This window comes from Azolla caroliniana, unplaced genomic scaffold, assembly GCF_043228905.1.
Source record: "Azolla caroliniana isolate FFs.n. ecotype wild unplaced genomic scaffold, voAzoCaro1.0.p SCAF_1, whole genome shotgun sequence".
Taxonomy (NCBI): domain Eukaryota; kingdom Viridiplantae; phylum Streptophyta; class Polypodiopsida; order Salviniales; family Salviniaceae; genus Azolla; species Azolla caroliniana.
This window is the reverse complement of record NW_028230436.1, coordinates 34,947,497-34,966,960: the sequence shown is the minus strand read 5'-3', so window position 1 is coordinate 34,966,960 and position 19,464 is coordinate 34,947,497. Positions and strand designations below refer to the sequence as shown.

Sequence of the window (19,464 nt, the reverse complement as noted above, 5' to 3'; positions counted from 1 at the left end):
TCCATTTGCATCATATAAATCCAATATGCATGAAATGTGAAAGTTGTTATATCGTCAACAAACCTATTAAATTTGAAAGATGAACAATTCAAGTTGTATGTATGTATGTGTAATATTATGTTTTCGTCGTTTCTCACAAGACAAAGTTGTGGAAACTCATAATGAGGAAAAAGGTGGACAAACTAAGAAATATGCTTGTTCTTTTTTTGTTTGGGAAGAAACAAGAAAAATAAAAAACAGCTTTGGAAACTTGCAAGCAAACTTAAATTTAGGAGTGACTACAAGTAAATTAGGAATAATGATAGGAAAAAGAAGAAGGTAACAATGGAAATTAAATATAAAATACCGACTGCGATGTGAGGGCATTGCCTTGTTAAATCGATTAAACCTCAAATATGCATGCTTGAAGTTTAAAATTCTTCAATAGCATGAAAGCAGTTGTTTGTTTTTAACCTTATGTTTGTAGTTTCAGTGTCTCAAATCCATTCTGTCCTATGAATTATGCCGTGTAATCTAAAAAAGAGCACACGCCGATACACTTTTCACAAACCTTGTCGTACCTTAACACTGCCATTCCATGACAAACCCAAGACTCCAACAAAATGGGGGTTGAAAAGGAATGCCGTTCACCAACCCATGGAAAAGCTGCCTTAAACATGAAATCCGTTGCTTTCTCAAGAGTGTGTGTGTGCCTGTTACCGGGTTCACCAATGCACCACTGGCCAAGCCTAGTTAACCCGGACATATGAGGTAAATTGTTAAAGCAAGGTGGGCGGGTGGAGTACAAATTCAAGGAAGCAAATTGTGTGGGAAGCGATCAATCAAAGGAAGGAAGTGACACCACACGCTAGCCAGGTGAGTCCTAAACCCTAAATCCTAAACCATTGACTTCAAATATATGTATGTATGTATGAATAATAAACTCTAAACCTTAACTCCTAACCATTGACCTCGTATGAAAGTATGTATGTATGCATAATAAACCCTAAATCCTAAACCATTGACCAAATATATATGTATAAACCCTAAATCCTAAACCATTGACCTGACTCTGTCTCCCTATCTCTGTAGAAAGAGAAGATGGGGGGGGGTTAGCATTCTTTTCTTGCTAGGGTTTGAGACACAGGGACATGAGAGCTGCTGCCTGCTTGCAGATATATATATACATAATACATGTGTATCTGCCGAATGGAAACAAAACACTAAATGGAATTTAGAAAAATCAGAAAATGAAATTGAAATAACAAACAGTAAATGGGGTAGGTGCCCCCCCCCCCGCCCTTCTCTCTCTCTCTCTCTCTCTCTCTTCTGAGCTGGACCCATTAAACTCCTCCATAGCCCACAGGCAGTAGAGAGAGATAGACACAATGTGTGTGTGTGTATGTGTGAGCGAGCAAAAGAGAGAGAGTGTGTGTAGAGAGGGAATCCAGAGTGAGAGAGAGTGTGTGTAGAGAGAGAATCCAGAGAGAGAGAGAGAGTGTGTGTGTAGAGAGATAATCCAGAGAGAGAGAGAGAGTGTGTGTAGAGAGGGAATCCAGAGAGAGAGAGTGTGTGTGTAGAGAGAGAATCCAGAGAGAGAGAGACAGTGTGTGTGTAGAGAGATAATCCAGAGAGAGAGAGGGAGTGTGTGTAGAGAGAGAATCCAGAGAGAGAGAGAGAGAGTGTGTGTGTAGAGAGATAATCCAGAGAGAGAGAGAGAGAGTCCGTGTCTAGATAGAGAGGGGAGCTCCGTTTAGAGAGAGAAGCTAGAGAGAGAGAGTGGGAGGCGCACAAAAAGCTTCCTTTCTTCTTCTTCTACGACCCCTGTGTGTCTTTCTCTCTCTCTCTCTCTCTCTCTCTGGATTCTCTCTTGTAACTCTAAACTCTTTTAACTCTGATTGAGATTATGCACAGTGAGAGTAGCCCAAATGAGCTGAATCAAGTTACTCTGTTTCTCTCTGTTCTGTTCTGTTGTTGCTATGGCGATGGCTATGGCTATGGCTTCCTGGGTCTTCTACCTCTAGCTCCTCCTCCTCCTTCTTCTTCTTCTTCTTCTTCGGCGTCGCTAGATCTGTAGAGTTGCAAATGCACTCTGCACTTGCTCGTAGAACCTTATCATCATCGCTAGACACAGAAGAGGCCTGTATAACCATCGAACACAGCACTTCTATTAGATCCCCATCCCCTGTTTCTCTCCTTCATGCCTTGCAAGCCTATAGCCTTATGCTCCGCCCTTCTTCTACACAAAGGCAAGAAGAAGAAGAAGAAGGAAACGCAGAGAAAGCAGACGGATGCTGCCCTCGAGCTTGTAGTGGAGCCAAAGAGGATCTCTGTAGCAAGCCCCGCCGGAATCCCCAAAGAGCAGGACAGGATCTCTGAAGCAAGTCCGATGAGAACCTCTGATAAAGACATGAGGAGGAGAATCCCCGAGGGCTCCAAAGGAATCTCCGAAATTCCGAAGAGAACCTCAGGGAAAGAAGGCTTCTCAATCCGTAGATCGAGCTCTCAGGCACACCGAGAGTTTCTCCGATCCACTGCGCGAGGCAGCGAAGGAGGTAAGATCTCATCACCTCTTGCTCTACCATCACTGGAGACTGCGTTCTCTCACTTTCTGTCTGCATACCCTCGATTTGTGGAAACCCGAGCATTAGACGAGCTCCGTGCAAGAGAATATTACCATCTCGAAAATGAAGAAGAAGAAGAAGAAGAAGAAGAAGGTGAAGAAGGAGGAGGAGAAGAAGAACTTGGACCAGGACAAGACCAACGACAGGGACAAGGAAACGAGCTTGTCTGTCTTGATTATTGCGGGTTTGGCCTCTTTTCTCATGCTCAAAGAGAGGGAATGATCGAAGAAGAAGAAGGCACCACTTCCAATTTCAGCCTTTCCGAGGTCCCCGCAAATCTATGGTCCCACGCTTTGTTTGGCTCTGCACATGAAGGAACCATGGAGTGGAGCATTCGAACACGGATCATGGAATTTCTTAATATCCCCGAGTCTGAGTATTCTTTGGTCTTCACTGCAAGCCGTGGATCTTCCTTCAAGCTTCTCTCTGATGCTTACCCTTGGAATGAGCGAACGAGGCTTGTGACTATGTATGACTATGAGAGCGAATCGGTAGGCTGGATGGAACATAGAGCTGCAGAGAGAGGGTCTCGTGTTTTCCGAGCAAGGTTCCGATGGCCCTCGCTAAGGGTTTGCTCATCGGAGCTTAAAAGAGAGCTTCTCATTGGCTCTGGAAAGAGGAAGCATAGTAACCCACAGACCTCATCTCTTCTTGGTATAGGATCTTGGTTAGAGAAAGTTTCGTCTCACCACCTCAAACAAGACCAAAGCAAAGAAAAGAAAGGGTTGTTTGTATTCCCAGTACAATCTCGAGTGTCAGGTTCGAAATATTCGTACCAATGGATGTCTCTTGCGCAACAGAATCAATGGCATGTGATGCTTGATGCGTCGGCATTGGGTCCAAAAGACATGGATTCACTTGGCCTCTCTCTATTTCGCCCCGATTTCATTACAGCTTCTTTCTATAAGCTATTTGGCGGGGACCCATCAGGGTTCGGATGTCTTCTCATAAAAAATTCAGTTGCTCAGAGCATCCAAGACCCCTCTGGAGCTCAAGTCTCAGGGATGGTTCGAATCACGCCTCTTCCACCTCATCAAGGATTTGTCACTTCTTCAACATCGGGAGATAGTGAAGCTCTAGATGTACCTAAAATGATGGTAAGTGCATTTTCTGGTCCAGTGCCTTCATTCGAAGATAATGATGGACCTTCATTTCATCATATGCCAAGATGCATTGAAAACCCAGCACTATGCGAGGATAACTATAGTTCTGCTTGTGAAGATCCTGATGTTGTGTCGGTAGATGGTATAGGAAGAAGTCCTATTTTTAGCGAAGATGGCAATGATAACCCATTCTTTCATGGCACTTCATCGAGCCCTGCTGGCTTTGCTGAAGAACCTCTAAGTGGCCCTCTCCAACAAGAACCGAAAGGGCAAATTGCTTCATTGAACAGTCACATCATTCAAGGAAGAAAAGATGCTCGAATCCGAATCAAGGATCTATGCTCAGGTTTGTTGCATTTGCACACTGGAAGGGTGGGAAATAGTGGAGATAACATTGAAGAAGAGGAACAAGAAGATGGGAGAAAAGATAAAGATCTCAATTTATTAAAGCACTTAATAGAACCACATCCTGATAAGCTTACTTTGACTGATGTTTCAAAGCTCCAGTCAATTAGGTTTGAATTGGGCAGCAAAGAGGAGAAAGTTAGAGAGAGGCTAATGCTTGTGCTGAAGAAATATAAAGAAGAGCAACTTGCATTAGGGAACGATGAGTGGTCTTTGCAACTACAAGACCAAGACGAGGAGAAATTAGGCCTACGAGATTTGGAAACCATTGAGGAAATCGAGATGGAGATAGACCAATCTATGCTATATTCACAACAAGATTCAATGGTCAGTGATGGTGCTAAATTGTCAAAGTTTGAATCCAATTCTTCTTCTAAAGATAGAGCACGGATTTTGTCTAGCCAAAAGGATAGTGCCATTTGCAGGGAAACAGAGGGTGGGTTCCGACTCTTGGGTCGTCGGGATAGTGACCGTTTCTCGCTTTCCAAGATATTATCTACAGGGTGTCCCAGTAATGAATCGTCGCATTCGAGATCGATCTTCCCGGGAACCCATGAAGATTTATCCTTTGGAAGAAGCTCAAGGACGGGTGAAGGTGAAGAGCAAGTTGATGATGAAGAAAAAAACAGGATACAAGAACCTGAGTTAATTTGTCGGTGTCTTGATCATGCTGATATGATGGGGCTAAACAAGACTAGTTTCAGACTAAGATTCCTTATCAATTGGCTAATCAGCTCTTTGCTAAGGCTCAAACATCCAGGCAAGGATCTTTCTCTAGTAAGGATCTATGGTCCACAAGTGAGGTATGACAGAGGTGCATCCGTGGCTTTTAATCTATTTGATCAGAATGGGAAGTTGCTTAATCCGGATCTCATAAGGATGTTGGCAGATGACATCAATATATCCCTCGGTCTTGGTTTTCTTCGAAACATCTATCTCCGGGGTAACCTTATCAAGACTCCTGTTGCTGGATTTGTTGATCTTGATGCCATCGATGCAACTACTAAACCTGACAATGTGCCGTCTAGAGTTGAAGTGCTGACTGCTTCATTAGGCCTGCTGTCTGACTTCAAAGATGTACATAAGTTATGGGCTTTCGTCGCGAGGTTCCTTGACCCTGATTATGTTACGAGAGAGCTTAACCATCTTAACCTTTCAAGTAGCAGTGACCTTGTGGTGGAAGAGGATGAGAATGGACAAGATGTGATATAATTTAAACATATAGTGAAAGCTAGATCTAGATTGTTATGGATTTTTGGTGTTCAACTCTAAAAACTTGGCCAGAGTTTGTGGGTGGGCAATGTCCATGTTTTTTCCATCGCCATTAATAACAGCTTTGAATGCCAAGTTTGGATCTGAACCGTTGTGAGTAAAGAGGGAAGAAATACTCACAAAAGAAAAGAAAAAATCCATGGAATGAAACAAAAAGAAGAAAATTTGTTCAAAAAAGAGACAGCCAAAACAGAATGCATTTCTCCTTCACTGTTGTTTCTGGAAAATGGCAGTTAGGATTTCCTGGTAGAGGAACAGGAAACAAGGTGCAATGCATTCTGTTTGTGCTTCATTTTGCCATCCCTTTGGGCCCTTTGTATTTTTCACACTTCAGTAATACTAATTTTTTACTTGGTTTAAGCATCTATAAAATCAATCATATCTCTATCTATTTAAATGTTAAAGTGACAGCAAAGTGGGTTTCTTCTTGACGTTGTGTGCAAAAATGTAATGCTGGATATCATATTTATATCTGTTCTGCAAAGATTTTATTGTTTCTGAAACTGTTGTATTTTAAAATTTTGACTGTTTCTGATTGATTATGTGAACAAATTTCAAGCGTATGTGATGAAGAAGATGATTTACTATTCCAAATGCAAAACAATTGATCTATATATTATGTATAATATATGATGAGTTCTCATTTTAGCCATGGATCATTGGCAAAATGGAGAGCACTGAAAAAATACAAGAGAATTCATTCTTCTCTTTTCCTTTTGCAATAGATCAATGGTGATCAATGGTGAGGTGGAGAGCATTAAGAAAACATGAGAGTGAACTCACTCCCTTAGCATAAAAAATAAGGGGTTCAAAATGTGAAGGCAATGGGTGTATGCAACAAACCAATTGACTTCTGTATATACTGTGTATATGTATATTTCAACGGGTCCAATACTACATAGAAGATAAACAAAAATGAATATGCAGTTAATATGGGGTTTTATTCTAGATGCATTGAGAGAGAGCTATTTAGTTTATTAGAATTTGAGGCAAAACAACATGGATTTAGCCTTCACACCACTCGAAATGAAGCCCTCCATCGATAAAATCCTCAACATGGAATGGACCATATGTAGCCATCTTGGTATGAATGCCATGGAACTTGGACTTCCACAACTCAATATAGAAAATCTCAGTTGATTTGAGACTATGGCTAGTCATGATTAGTTTATCTTTCTCCCTCTTAGGATGGGTACTCACCATACCAAGAACCTTGCCATAGGCATTGGTTATGATGACAGCCTTCCACTTGGAATTACATGATGGTTTGGAACGTATGTAGACGCGAAGCTCCTCTGCCCGATCAACCATGCAATGGTAGTATACCAGAACATCTGGATCTTTCCCTATCGACATTCTTGAGAACACTTGCTCCTCCCTATTGCAACTCGTCTTCATTGCATCAAACACCCATTCTCGTGTGTGTGCGAGAGACATCAATTCACCTTGTCCAGGAGATTTCCTTGATGGTATGAGGATGCCCCCGACGACATTACTGTGGCTCAAGAACCCCGGACCGCCCACATCTTCTGAGGTAATTGATATGGTGGACTTGGTCCTAATGTGATGGTGGTGGTGGTGGTGATGGGGAAGATTGTGATATGGTTTATCGGTAACCGAGATTACTTTCGATGTCAAGTAGGCATGGCTGCGAGGGGTCAAAGAAGAAGGGATGCCATGATGATGATGGCTTGCAGATGATGATGAACCAGAACCAGAGGCAGAGGCAGAGGCAGAGCCATAGCCATAAAGCTTAATGGTGGAATTGGGTTTTGGGTCTTGTTGAGAGATGGGCCAGAAGAAGCCTTTTGGGGAGTGAGGGGCAGGCAATCTAGTGGTTTTCTTCATGGGTGGATGAATCTTGAGGACAGCTAGGTCTTCATGAGGGTGAATGAACACTTGGAAAGCATGGCAGACTTGTTGCCCTAGGTGGATGGTTAATTCAAAAGGGTCTATATATGTCTTAACCACACTGTGTGATGTGAGGACATAGTTCTTCTTGAGTAATAGACCTGTCCCTACCCCATCATTGGGGGTCCGGATAAGAACGACATGGGACCAAACCTCCATCTCCTCATCTTCAATGTATGTGCCCCCTGGTAGCAGAGACCGCCTCACAACACCACTGACCTCAGCCTTCTCCTCTGCATGCGCCCCATCTAGATAGATCGATCACAACGATTGTTAATTACATGATTAGCACCAATCAATCTCTTAGCTTAATCCCACCCATGACTAGCATTATCAACACGTTAGGCTCAACCACATTATGAATTAGAGCATCAAACTTTTAGCTTAAAACTTGTTAATCAGCAGGTCCAATCATCTTTTAGCTTAATCCCATGACTAGCTGCATTATTAGGATTGGGATGAATGAAATGACATAACTCACCAAGATTAACTGTAGCATTGCCGCCAGAAGAAGAGGAGCTAGGCGTGATGATGGTCGCATCAGCTACAACCAGCAGCATGATCAAGGAAGCTACTAAAACTGGCATCAATAAGATAATTGACTTACAGCAAGATTTAGTATGATTATGTGAATTCATCGGCTTTAATGATCACAATGCCGGGTGATTATGGGTCTTGTTTTTATGTAACTACTAAGGATTGATTTGTTGTTGATGACCGCAGTCTAAAATAGTTGCTCTTTCTTTTATAGTAGTGGTGGTGGTATAACGTATGCATATAACTCTCCATTTCTCACTCTAATTCATCAAGAAGTGGTAACGTTGCTTGCCTCTCCTGCTTTCACATCTCAATTGGCTCTCTCAAACTAGCCGTGTTCACACATACATACATACATACATACATACATACATACATACATACATACATCCATACATACATACATACATACATGCATGCATGCATGCATACATACATACATACATACATACATACATACATACATGCATGCATGCATACATACATACATGCATGCATGCATACATACATACATACATACATAGATGCATGCATACATACATACATACATACATACATACATGCATGCATGCATGCATACATACATACATACATACATATGTGTGTTCGCCACTCATGTGAGGCACCCACCCCTCATTGCATACTCTACTAAATAAGATGGGGGTAACGGGGCCAACATATGTCGGAGTACTCCAAGTACACATGCATCAGAGTACCATGACTCGTATCATCTGTAATTGTCATTGGGCCTATGGTCCACACTCACACGTGACAATGATTTTAGTTTATTACTAGTGCCCACATGCATACACTAACAACTTGAAATATCGTTCATAATTAGATAGAGGCTACATCCACACATAAATGCGTCAATGTTTGCAATTGATCTCTTAAACCATGTAGTAAAATTAATAAAAATGTGGAAATGCAGTTCACGGGTTTCACCGAATGCATCTATTTCGCAAGCACTTCATCCAGGTTATGCCTTAGATGTTTGCCATGCCGATATTGAATCCCGGTTTCCCTTGTCCCTGGTGCACTCGCTTTGGATCAACTAAATTGAATGAAATGACAAGTAGGAGTGTCATTTATACAATGAATTCTCAATTATCTCTACAATTCCTATTAAAGGACATTAATTTGATGACCTTGATGACATTACTAAGCTACAAAAGTGCATCAACTTGTTCGATGAGTTGAATGTTCAATGTGTGTATAAGTGTGTATACAATAATGGGTTGTGAAGGCAACAAGGTACTATTGCAATCAAATAATAATGTTAAGCGAGTATTGAGAAGATTAAAGAAAATAATGGTTGAAGGGTGCATAACCACACCAACCACCTCGAGAGAAGGGCAATAGAAAACTAAACCTCATTGGTGTCCCATACCACAAAATATGGTAGTCATATTGTAACTTGGAGTCAAGATTAATGTGGACCCGAATAAAAATAGCTTTGTCTCACCAATAGTGTCTCAAAAACATCTAAGAGATGATCTAATAAAGGGGTAAGCAGGAGCTACTTTCCCATTAGTTAGGAGAGATTTTTATAGAAAGACTATATAAGTATGTATGTAAGTCAGGGAATCACCCCCGGCCTAGTTCAAGAATATGAGACTACGTACCTATCCTCTCTTACTTTCTACTTGATGTAAGTAGGTATTTTGCGCTATAAACTAGTGACAATCATCGCCAGCCAGCACGGGCTCAGGCTTGTCCCCTTTATATAGCTCGACCATGTAACAAGTCCTTATAGGTTTGTCGAAAGTTCTATAGCCCCCACACTACCATGTGTTCCCACATGTTGTCTCGAGTTCTATGCACAATTTGATCTAACTATTAATTTTGAATTCTTGAATTTGTTCATATCTCAAATATTTAATTCGAGTATTGAGATTGTTTTTGAACGATTGAGGCTTAGAAGATAAATCCTCATGAATTACTAGATCTTCTATGGTTTTACTATTGTTGTCAAAATCATGAAGTTCTTTTAGATGATTAACCTAAAAAACAAGATGAAATGATATCAACACCACCAAGAAGAACACGATCATAAGCAGATTAATCAATATGCTTTAGGATGATGAAAGGTCCATGCTAATGAAAGGCTAATTTAACACACTTACTCCTAGATATATTTTCGAATTTGAAGGTACTACACACAAAGATAATTTTGTTCGTCATGATGTAATTTAGTTAAGAAAAGGTTTATAGAGATTACAATGAGTGTTCAATATATTTTACCATGCCTAGTTGATGGTATATCATGGAATTGATTTAGCTGAAGCATGCATTCGACCCTTCTAAATATTAGTCAAAGGCAAAATAAAATGTGAAAAGTTAAGAAGTGTTTTCTACAAACCAAGGAATGAAATAAATTTTCAAATATTAGGAGGAATTGGCTAGAGTTTCACTTTCCCCCATTCTAAACACCTCGTTCGTTCGGTAATTGAAAGCCTAAATAAATGCCCTTTAATATGAAGTGTCCTCGAGTTTGGTAATTGATCTTTTCAAAAAGCTTTTATTTCTAAATTTTGGCATAAAATGTTTCCCTCTCAATGTTTATATAATAGAACGGACATACTTGTGATGCTCATCTAAAGTACAAAAACAAGAATATCATCTAAGAAAACAAAGAAAAAGTGGTCCAATTGATTCCTAGAAATGTAATTCATTTCTTGCTAAAAGGTGATTGTAACATCAGTAAACCCAAATGGCATGACTAATAATTCATAATGGTCATAGCGTGTACATAATATTGTTTTAGTGATATCCTCCCCAACAATTCTTATGTGATGTGAGGGTAACCAATTCGTAAATCAAACTTGGTGAAGTGTTGTCCATCTTACATACAATCAATTAAGTCAATAGCACATGACCACGTATACATTTTCTTAATGGTCAATGGTCACTTTATTGAGATGACATCAGTTATGAAGACACTTTTGCCATGTTTCTTCCTTTGTCTTGACTAGTATAACTTGCACAAACTAAGAAGATTTCCTATGATGAATTTGACTCATCCTTAACCTAGATTGCAATCTCATCCTCTTCAAGTCAATTAAATCAATATGATGGGGTGCTCATAGGAGCAATACTTAGTGTGAGACCACATTTGTGGTTAACTTTACAATTGGGATGCACATTAGATAGTAGTTCCATATAGAAAACATCTTCAAAATCATTTAATATCGAATTGACCGAGTGTCGTTCATAAGAAGAGATTAATTCACATCATAACATTGAATTATTGGATCAATCATGCAACAATATAACAAAGAACACAAATACTTGAATAAACGTTGAAGAAAGAAGAGAATGTGAAGGAACTTATGTACATTGAATAAAGTATGAAACATCGTTTAATCTAACGGTGACAGAATGGTTGATCAAATCAATGGATGAAGAATAGTGCTTTTATATTATACAACAAAGGATAAACCCAATAATACTTATTTATAGTGTTTTTATATCATAAAACAAAGGATAAACCCAATAATACGTTATTGGATCTTAGTCTTTATCGCATGAAAATCAACCCTTTTTACAAATAAATCTATGTAGATTGATTATGTTTGAATTGCCCAATTGAAGGTTATTCTTCCAACCTCTAAGTGAACTTGTGCTCAAAGTTCCAACATCCATACCAACTGATGATCAATAAAATCGTCTGGGCTATTAGTATTAAACAATAAATATATTGGAGATCTATTGATAAATCCAATTGCTCAAAGCAAACAAATTGATCCTAGAAAAAAATTGAGAGAGGAATATGGACAATAACTTAAATGTTGAGCACGAACCTCAATAATCTTCATTAGTGGCTATTTTATAGAGCACGAAGATCAAGAAAATTCTCATTAAGCTAATCTAGAGTATATAGTTGAAATTCATAGTGATGACTGTGCAAGGTCATCAACGCACATCATCTGTACATATATGGTAACTTACTCAATGCTTTCATGCTTAGAAACTCGTCCACCATTTGTACGAATTCATTACTTCATCTTGCTCAACATTAACAGTGCTTGTGAAAAAATCTAAATTTCCACATCCCATTTGCAAAGAGCACATCACCTTCTAATAGGTTTGAGAAATTGCATGCATATTTTCAATCAACAACTCAAGTTCTTTAATGCATCTCAAAAGATGTGCGTGAGCCACCATCTCAAGAGGTTTCTCAAAATCCATGACTCATGAAGCAAACAACTTTCCTCTATTAACGCCAAAAGAGTGAAAAAGTGATCAATTGTGTTTTCAAATATCAAATTGAATGTAAACCTTCTTTGATTATTTTCAACCTATATGCCCTTAACTTCAACATCCATAACCATATATCCAAATAACTTTGCCATAGGAGGAGCGACCATGTTTGTCTAATCATTGTTTACATTATTAATGTTTCTCTGTTTACGTAAACACTTGCTTGGTTCAATTTGTAATCCAACCATGAGGCATACGATGTTGCAATACACTATTAAACTTATCACTTATCTAAGGGACAAGAGAGAGCCCAATGGAGGCATGGAGGCCATGGGTTCAGCCCCTACATTCCACGGTGGCATCAAGAGATATGTTTGAAGTAATAGAGAAGTGAGAAATTTGGGTTTCGAACCCTAGACGTCGCGCTAGTAAGCTAATTATAGTAGAAATACAAAAGAGAGAAAATAAAGACACCTTTTGAACCCAAGGTTAGTAGTAGTCTAACGAGAAAGAGAGAGAGAGAGAGAGAGAGTTTTGCTTTGACTTGGGTGGAACTTTTTGTCAGCCAAACGCGAGAGAAGAAGAAGATAAAGCTTATGAGGACTTCTTCTCGGCCAAAGATGAATGTAGGACGTCGATTAGCCATGCAATGGCTGCAGTTTTAGCTTTCAACCGAAGTCAAGTAAGCGTAGTGTTTTCTGTGTTTTAGGGTTTAGGATTTAGAGTTTTTATGGTTTCGGTTTTTTGGGTTTAAGCTTTTATGGTTTTATGATTTTTATATTTTAGGTTTTTAGGTTTTTGGGCTTGGGTTTATTCGGTTTTTATGTTGGATATACTGGCCTTTCCATGTCCACATCTATTGTTATATTCAACAAACAGACTTGTTATAAGTTTGCAGGATTGTTTTACTGTCAAATGCATGCATTCTTTACATTCTCGCATGTAAGCGATCTAGGTTCTCTGATTTATGATTTTCAAGATAGTATATTTTTATGCTTTTTAATTTTTTCCTTGCCACAAGGGCAAGGTTCTTATGTTTTCTTACACTGAAGCATGTATCTGCATATAAAAGAAATTTAAAATTTTGATCAGAATTTCCATTTGTGTGGTTTTTTATAGTAATGTATGTCATTATTTGTAACGAGAGAAAGTTTGCATAAATCAAAGCCATATGCGGTTTTCTGTAAAGATTCTAACAAAACTTGCATAAAAACAGAGTAGCAGATGAGTGCAGATTGGTCCTAATTCTCTTGAGTCACGATGGCAATTGTAAATATGCCAACCTTCAACCATCTCCAGTCTGAAATATTCTTGGCGGTTTCATCAGATAAAAGCTCAAGATCTCATATGGGTCTCTCAAGGTGGGGTTTTAAAGCTTTGGAATTGCTATGATTTAGCATATTAATTCATGGGCAAATTATCCAAATGCAACTCTTGTTTTCCATCCACAAATGGCATTCAAGTTTAACAAATTATCTTCAATATGCTACAAAACTAAGCCTTTCTTAACTTTGAAAAAATCACATGTAATAAGGAATATCATCATTAGTCTTTTAATTGATCTGGATAGCATCAAGTACAAGACTAATCAAGCAGAAGTTATGACTAGTTAACAAATTTTCAAAGTTTCAACCTTGTTGATTTAAGATGATTATCTACTAATAAAAACCTAATGAAATAAGTGCAGTTATTTGACGATAACTGCTTTCTCAATTAGAGTAATCATTTGCTAAATTTTGAAAATAATACTTCTGTCGCATTTGATAATTCGGTTAATGTGAGTCACATCTTGGGAATTATGGAAAACTGGAGTGAAATTGTGATAATTTTAACCTTATTCATCCAGTAGGTTTGGCTTCTTGAATCTAGTCCAACTATGACTTTTAAACATCAAATGGAATTCCAATTCTTTGATTGAATCTAGTCCAATGTATGGAATTTTTGTAAGTAATTCTTTTTGTAATCATCATGTTTGGCATGATTGATTTGCACAAACTAGGTTGAGATGCCAAAGAGGGGTGATTGAGCAGTGGCAAGTAAATCTATCTGTAGTGTATAAAGGGATGGGAGAATGGGGGAAAGTTAGAGAAAAGAGATTAGGTAGAAGATTTTAGCCTTTGTGCAGTTTCTTACACACTGTGACTGTAATGTGTACATGAAGTTCTTACATCATTTTTTTCACATACACCAAAGTATGGCTATTAAAACATTGCAGTGGTAACTTGTTTGATGGTAAGGTATAATTATTGGGTTCTTAACGCATTACTTTTGAACTGTATATGTTTATGTTTGCAGCCAAGAATATGTCGATTATCCTAATATAACATCACAGACTCTGACTTCCATAAGTATCAAAGAGAAACTTGATCAAGCGCATTGCACAGTTCATATAGATGACACGAGAATAAGACCCCTTGATCGGAAAATTGCTCATCTTCGAGAACGTTGTCTTGGCACAAATGATCTTATAGCAGGAAGGGACTTATGTTACTTGAGCGATCGAGCTGCATTTGAGATGGACTCTTATCTGGCAGCCCACTTAATCTACTTGTTTGCCTCTATTGGGAGTTTAGCTGAGGCAAACCAAGTTTTCACAAGGTTACATGAACCAAGTGCCTTTGCGTGCAGTGCTATTGTTGTAGCTCACACCAAACTTGGAGAAAACAATGAGGCCCTTCAATTATATAAGCAAATGCGCAATAATGACATTCTTCTGGATAGTCATGTCTTTGTAGCCATGGTAAAATCCTGCATGAAAGTTGAGGTAGCATATGAGATTCATGCAGACATTATTGAAGCTGCTCTTGAATTTGACATGTATGTTGGGAGTAGCCTCATTGAAATTTATATGAAGTTTGGGTGTTATGATAGTGCACACATGGTTTTTAATAACTTCATTAGAACCAATATTATTATGTGGAATACTTTGATTACAGGTTATGCTCACCATGGTAATGCCAAGCATGCTTATATGTTATTCAAGAAAATGAAGGAGAGAAGGGTGGAACCAAACCACATAACTTATGTATCTCTTCTTAAAGCATGTGCAAATATCTCAGATCTGGAGCAGGGGAAACAGATACATGTCAGCATAGTAGAATGTGATTTTGAAACCATAGATTATGTTGGCAATACTCTTGTTTGTATGTATGCCAAATGTGGAAATCTCGTAGATGCACAAGTTATGTTTAATAGATTATTGAAGCAAGACATTGTTACATGGAATATTATAATCTCAGCTTACGTTCAGTATGGATATTGGATACAGGCTCTGGAAGATTTTCAGAAAATGGGTATGTACAACGTAGAACCAGATCGTGTTACTTACCTGGCTGTCTTAAGTGCATGTTCAAGTATTGGTTCCTTACAATGGGGAAGGGAAATCCACAGTCATATAATAAACCGAGGGGTAATTAGTGACTTGTTTCTCGGTAGTTCTCTTATTGATATGTATGCAAAATGTGGGAGCATCATAGATGCTACTGTAACATTTTTTACATTACCTAGATGGAATGTTGTGACATGGAGTGCGTTACTTGCAGGGTATGTTCAGGAGAAGGCAATTGAAATTGCTTTTTATTTATTTGAAGGAATGAAAAAGGAAGGTATAAAACCGAATGAAATCATCTTCTCATGCATCTTAAGAGCATGTATTGAACCAGCATTGTTAGAAAATGGAAGGCAGATTCATGCCAAAGTGATTGAATGTGGATTTGAATCTGACTTATTTCTGGGAAACTGTTTAATTGATATGTATGTGAATTGTGGAAGCCTTTGTGATGCATCTACGATCTTCAACAGATTGCCGGAGAGAGACTTAGTTTCTTGGACCTCGTTAATCACAGGATATACCCAACATGGGCATGGTTGGGAAGCATTAGCTGCCTTTGAAAAGATGCAACAAGCCAGAATCAAAGCAAATGAAGTCACTTTTATTGCGGTCATGAAAGCATGTGCTAGCATTTTAGATTTAGACCGAGGTAAGAGGATTCATGCTGACTTGATAGAACAAGGATTTTCCCTAGGTGTAAATAGTAGCACTGTTTTAGTTGATATGTATTGTAAGTGTAGAACCCTTGAGGATGCACTGATTGAATTCAACAAGTTGTCATCGAGGGATGTTCTAGCATGGACAACCTTGATTTCTGGTTATACTCAACATGAATGTGGAATAGAGGCCCTCCAAATATTTAAGCAGATGAGGCAGCAGAATATTGAACCTAATCAGATCACCTTCATCTGTGTGTTAAAAGCATGCTCAAGTATATCAGCCCTGGAACAGGGAAGGCAAGTTCATTCTCAACTTATCGATCATGGATTCCATATTGATCCATTGCTGGGAAATGCACTCATAGATATGTATGTGAAATGTGGAGACCTTGAAGATGCACATCTTGTTTTGCAAGTAATTACTACTTGTGACATTCTAGGATGGAGTTCTTTAATGAAAGGGTATGCATTACAGTGCAATTATCAACAGACGTTCCAATGTTATGAGTGTTTGCTGAGAACAGGGTTAAAACCAGATGCTGTGACCTTCATATGTCTTCTTTCAGCATGTAGTCATGCTGGGTTACTTGATGAAGCACGTTCCTTTTTCAACTCAATGATGGATCAACATGGCATTATGCCAATCTTAGAGCATTATAATACTATGGTTTATCTTCTTGGGCATGTGGGAAGGCTGACTGAGGCAGAGGACTTGCTTGAGTCACTTTCATTACCATCAAATGTTATAGGGTGGACATCTCTACTAAGCTCATGTAGAAAGCATGGAAATGTGCATTTGGGAAGGCGATGCTTTAATCACCTTATGAAACTTGAGCCCGAAGATGCCGCAGGGTATGTTACACCCATGTCGACCATATATCTACAAGCTGGTTTGTATGAGGATGCCAAACAACTGGAAGAAGCAAGGAAGAAAACATGCAAATGGAAGAAACCTGCAAAGTCTTTTATTGAAGTTGGCACCCAAGTGCACAGTTTTACAGTTGGGGACAAAGCTCACTCTCAGCATGAACAAATATATACACGGCTTGACATCCTAATGAAGAAAATAGAAAAGTTAGGATACAAACCACAATCGAATTCATCTTTTGATTCAAAAGATGAGAAAAGTAATCAAGATTTATTATGTGGGCATTCTGAGAAACTGGCTCTTGCATTCGGCCTGCTTTCAACACCTGAAGGCACAACCATCAGAGTGTCGAAGAATCTTCGCATGTGTGCTGATTGCCACAATGCATTCCGAATTATTTCCAAAGCTGAACTCCGTGAAATCATAGTTGTCGACACATTTTGCATACATCGTTTTGAAAATGGTGATTGCTGTTGTAAAGAAGATATGAACAATAAATACTTACCGTAGATACTCATGTTTGCAAGTTTTGACTTGGTAATCGCAATTTAATGGAATAATGTTCAGACTGTTCTAATAGAAGGGTAAGCCCAGTATTACAAGGAAGACAAATACGATGATGATGTGCAATGACATGAAGTAGCCCCACAAAAGATGCAAAATCATGAACTTGGCTCCATGAAGAAGATCATGTTCTTCCTGTATAGTACTATTGAACCATATGGCAAAAGAGGAAATGATCGACGAAATTGTGTCCAAATATTGAAATAACAATGAGGAATTTCATGCACAGCGACACTGACATGAAAAAGGACTCATGGGAGTGTAGAGTCAAGCCAATGAGAATCTCATGCTTCAAATGTGTAGAGACAATGGAAATGTGGTAAGAAGAAAATGAACATTGACCTCCCGACTGTCGTCTCATATCTCATGTTGGTATTCAGATGCCTTGAGTCATCCTCATCCTCCCTGAAGAAAACCTATTAAGGATATGAGCCTTGACAATCAATGTTTCTTATGACATTGCAGGATCAAGAAAATGTGCATGTCTTGCACTCCAATTTGTGTATTGATAATAGAAATGGAGGGAGAAGAGTTTGATCCCCAAATTCTCAACAGTTGTCTTTTATCTCATATTCATGTCCAGGACTTAACTGGCTAACTGGTTGGGCCGACCATTGAGCGGCCCATATGCCTCAAGTCGTCTACAAACTGTCAAGGACACCCATAAAAGATGTGCAGCCTTGGTTCCTCAGCCAATATTTTCTTATTTGATGGTCGCCTATGCAGTTTCCATTGACAACAAGCTGTAGGCCCATTAGCCTCCCTGTCAAAGGTAATGTTATGTAGTTCAGACAATGACTTGAGGTCTCTCTGACCTAATCGTCATCTAAAGTAAACGAGCTGCTTATATGGACCATATTCCATATGTTGTCTTATATCCCATTTCATGTCCAGGACTGAACTGGCTAACTTGTCTGGCCGACCTATAAAAGATGTATAGGAGACCTATAAAAGATGTAAGCCTTGGTTCCCAAGCCAATCTTTTCTTACTTGAATAATTTATGAAGAGAAGACAATACTTTTATAAAGGGAGTCCATGATTTTCTTGCAGTAATTTATGGTGAGAAAATTTGAGTGAAATCCATTAGTGCTTGCAACTAATATTAGACGTGCATTGAGTAGGTGTGCCGTAGCTACCATGGATGCTATGTTCCTCTTAGCTACCACATGCATTTGTAGGCACCCGACAGCATGCACATATCAATGCCCTGTGGTTGGAAGTAGAAATGATCCCAATCATTCATTGCAAGCTGAGAATATAAAAAGAACTGAATCTCCAGTTTTATCATTCATTCACTGTGAACTATTTGCACTCTTTTGTCAGGACTTAAATTCAATTGTTGAACATTACATACTCAGGGTACTCATAACGAAATCTATAGTGCACATGCATGCTTTTGACCTTTCTCTTGACAGCAAAGTGACATGATAATGAACAGATGTGTTCCAGAGGTTAATTTAGCAATGTGCATGCATTTGTGCTTTCTCATAACAGCAAGGTGACGTGATAATGAACTGAGATGTAGTTTATAGGTCAATTTACAAATGTCCTTGCCTTTGTGCTCTTTCTCATAATAATACCAAGGTGACATGATAATGAACCTACATCAAGAGTCGAAAAGTCTTCTGAATATGGGAAACAATACCTTCAACAATGGAGATTATAAAGCAACTCCTTTGAAGACTCCAAAATGTTAAATACTACACAAAAACAGTATTTGTTGCACGTGGTCTATGATGTCACTCTGGACAAGGCCTCTGTACTCTTCAACACCACCGCCAAAAAAGGGTATGATTAGCCCCACGTTTGAAACCATAGGCACTGACCATCAAACATTTGTGCAGGCATGTTTGAGGGGGGGGGAATAGCACATATAACATACTAGTAAGTATTATTTTTTATGCCCTCTGCATGTTTGTGGAAAAGAACATAAATTCATATTTTTCAGTAGAGGAAATACTAAACCATTTTGTGGCATCATTACAGACTACGATGAACTCAAATACA

The 19,464-nt window shown here is 38.8% G+C and overlaps 3 protein-coding genes across 4 annotated transcripts; 2 read left to right on the top strand and 1 right to left on the bottom strand.

Annotated features, from left to right (window-relative positions):
* The first annotated feature begins 1,855 nt into the window (after positions 1–1,855).
* Positions 1,856–5,743, top strand: LOC147870087 (uncharacterized). Its single transcript, XM_087336802.1, has one exon. It carries the CDS (start codon positions 2,180–2,182, stop codon positions 5,321–5,323), a length of 3,144 nt encoding a protein of 1,047 aa, XP_087192928.1. The 5' UTR covers positions 1,856–2,179; the 3' UTR covers positions 5,324–5,743.
* Positions 5,744–6,062: 319 nt separating this feature from the next.
* LOC147870086 (uncharacterized) lies at positions 6,063–7,881 on the bottom strand. The gene is made up of 2 exons (XM_087329303.1): positions 7,776–7,881; positions 6,063–7,542 (listed from the first exon to the last, which is right to left on the bottom strand). Exons 1-2 carry the CDS (start codon positions 7,879–7,881, stop codon positions 6,389–6,391), a joined length of 1,260 nt encoding a protein of 419 aa, XP_087185429.1. The 3' UTR covers positions 6,063–6,388.
* A 4,690-nt stretch (positions 7,882–12,571) lies between these two features.
* LOC147870085 (pentatricopeptide repeat-containing protein At2g33680-like) lies at positions 12,572–18,004 on the top strand. 2 transcript variants are annotated; one of them, XM_087336790.1, is made up of 3 exons: positions 12,572–12,716; positions 13,251–13,395; positions 14,330–18,004. In XM_087336790.1, the coding sequence occupies exons 2-3, from the start codon at positions 13,295–13,297 to the stop codon at positions 17,400–17,402; spliced, it is 3,174 nt and encodes a 1,057-aa protein (XP_087192916.1). In that variant the 5' UTR covers positions 12,572–12,716; positions 13,251–13,294; the 3' UTR covers positions 17,403–18,004. The 2 variants fall into 2 exon arrangements, with proteins under 2 accessions (XP_087192916.1, XP_087192921.1); XM_087336795.1 differs by lacking the exon at positions 13,251–13,395.
* Positions 18,005–19,464: the final 1,460 nt, after the last annotated feature.

Bases quoted from the DNA above. Each gene is read 5' to 3' on its own strand.
- LOC147870086 (XM_087329303.1), bottom strand. From the start codon at position 7,881: ATGCCAGTTTTAGTAGCTTCCTTGATCATGCTGCTGGTTGTAGCTGAT. The intron at 7,543-7,775 runs GTGAGTTATGTC...CGATCTATCTAG, and splicing joins CAATGCTACAGTTAATCTTG to ATGGGGCGCATGCAGAGGAG.
- LOC147870087 (XM_087336802.1), top strand. From the start codon at position 2,180: ATGCCTTGCAAGCCTATAGCCTTATGCTCCGCCCTTCTTCTACACAAA.
- LOC147870085 (XM_087336790.1), top strand. From the start codon at position 13,295: ATGGCAATTGTAAATATGCCAACCTTCAACCATCTCCAGTCTGAAATA. The intron at 13,396-14,329 runs GTGGGGTTTTAA...TTATGTTTGCAG, and splicing joins TCTCATATGGGTCTCTCAAG to CCAAGAATATGTCGATTATC.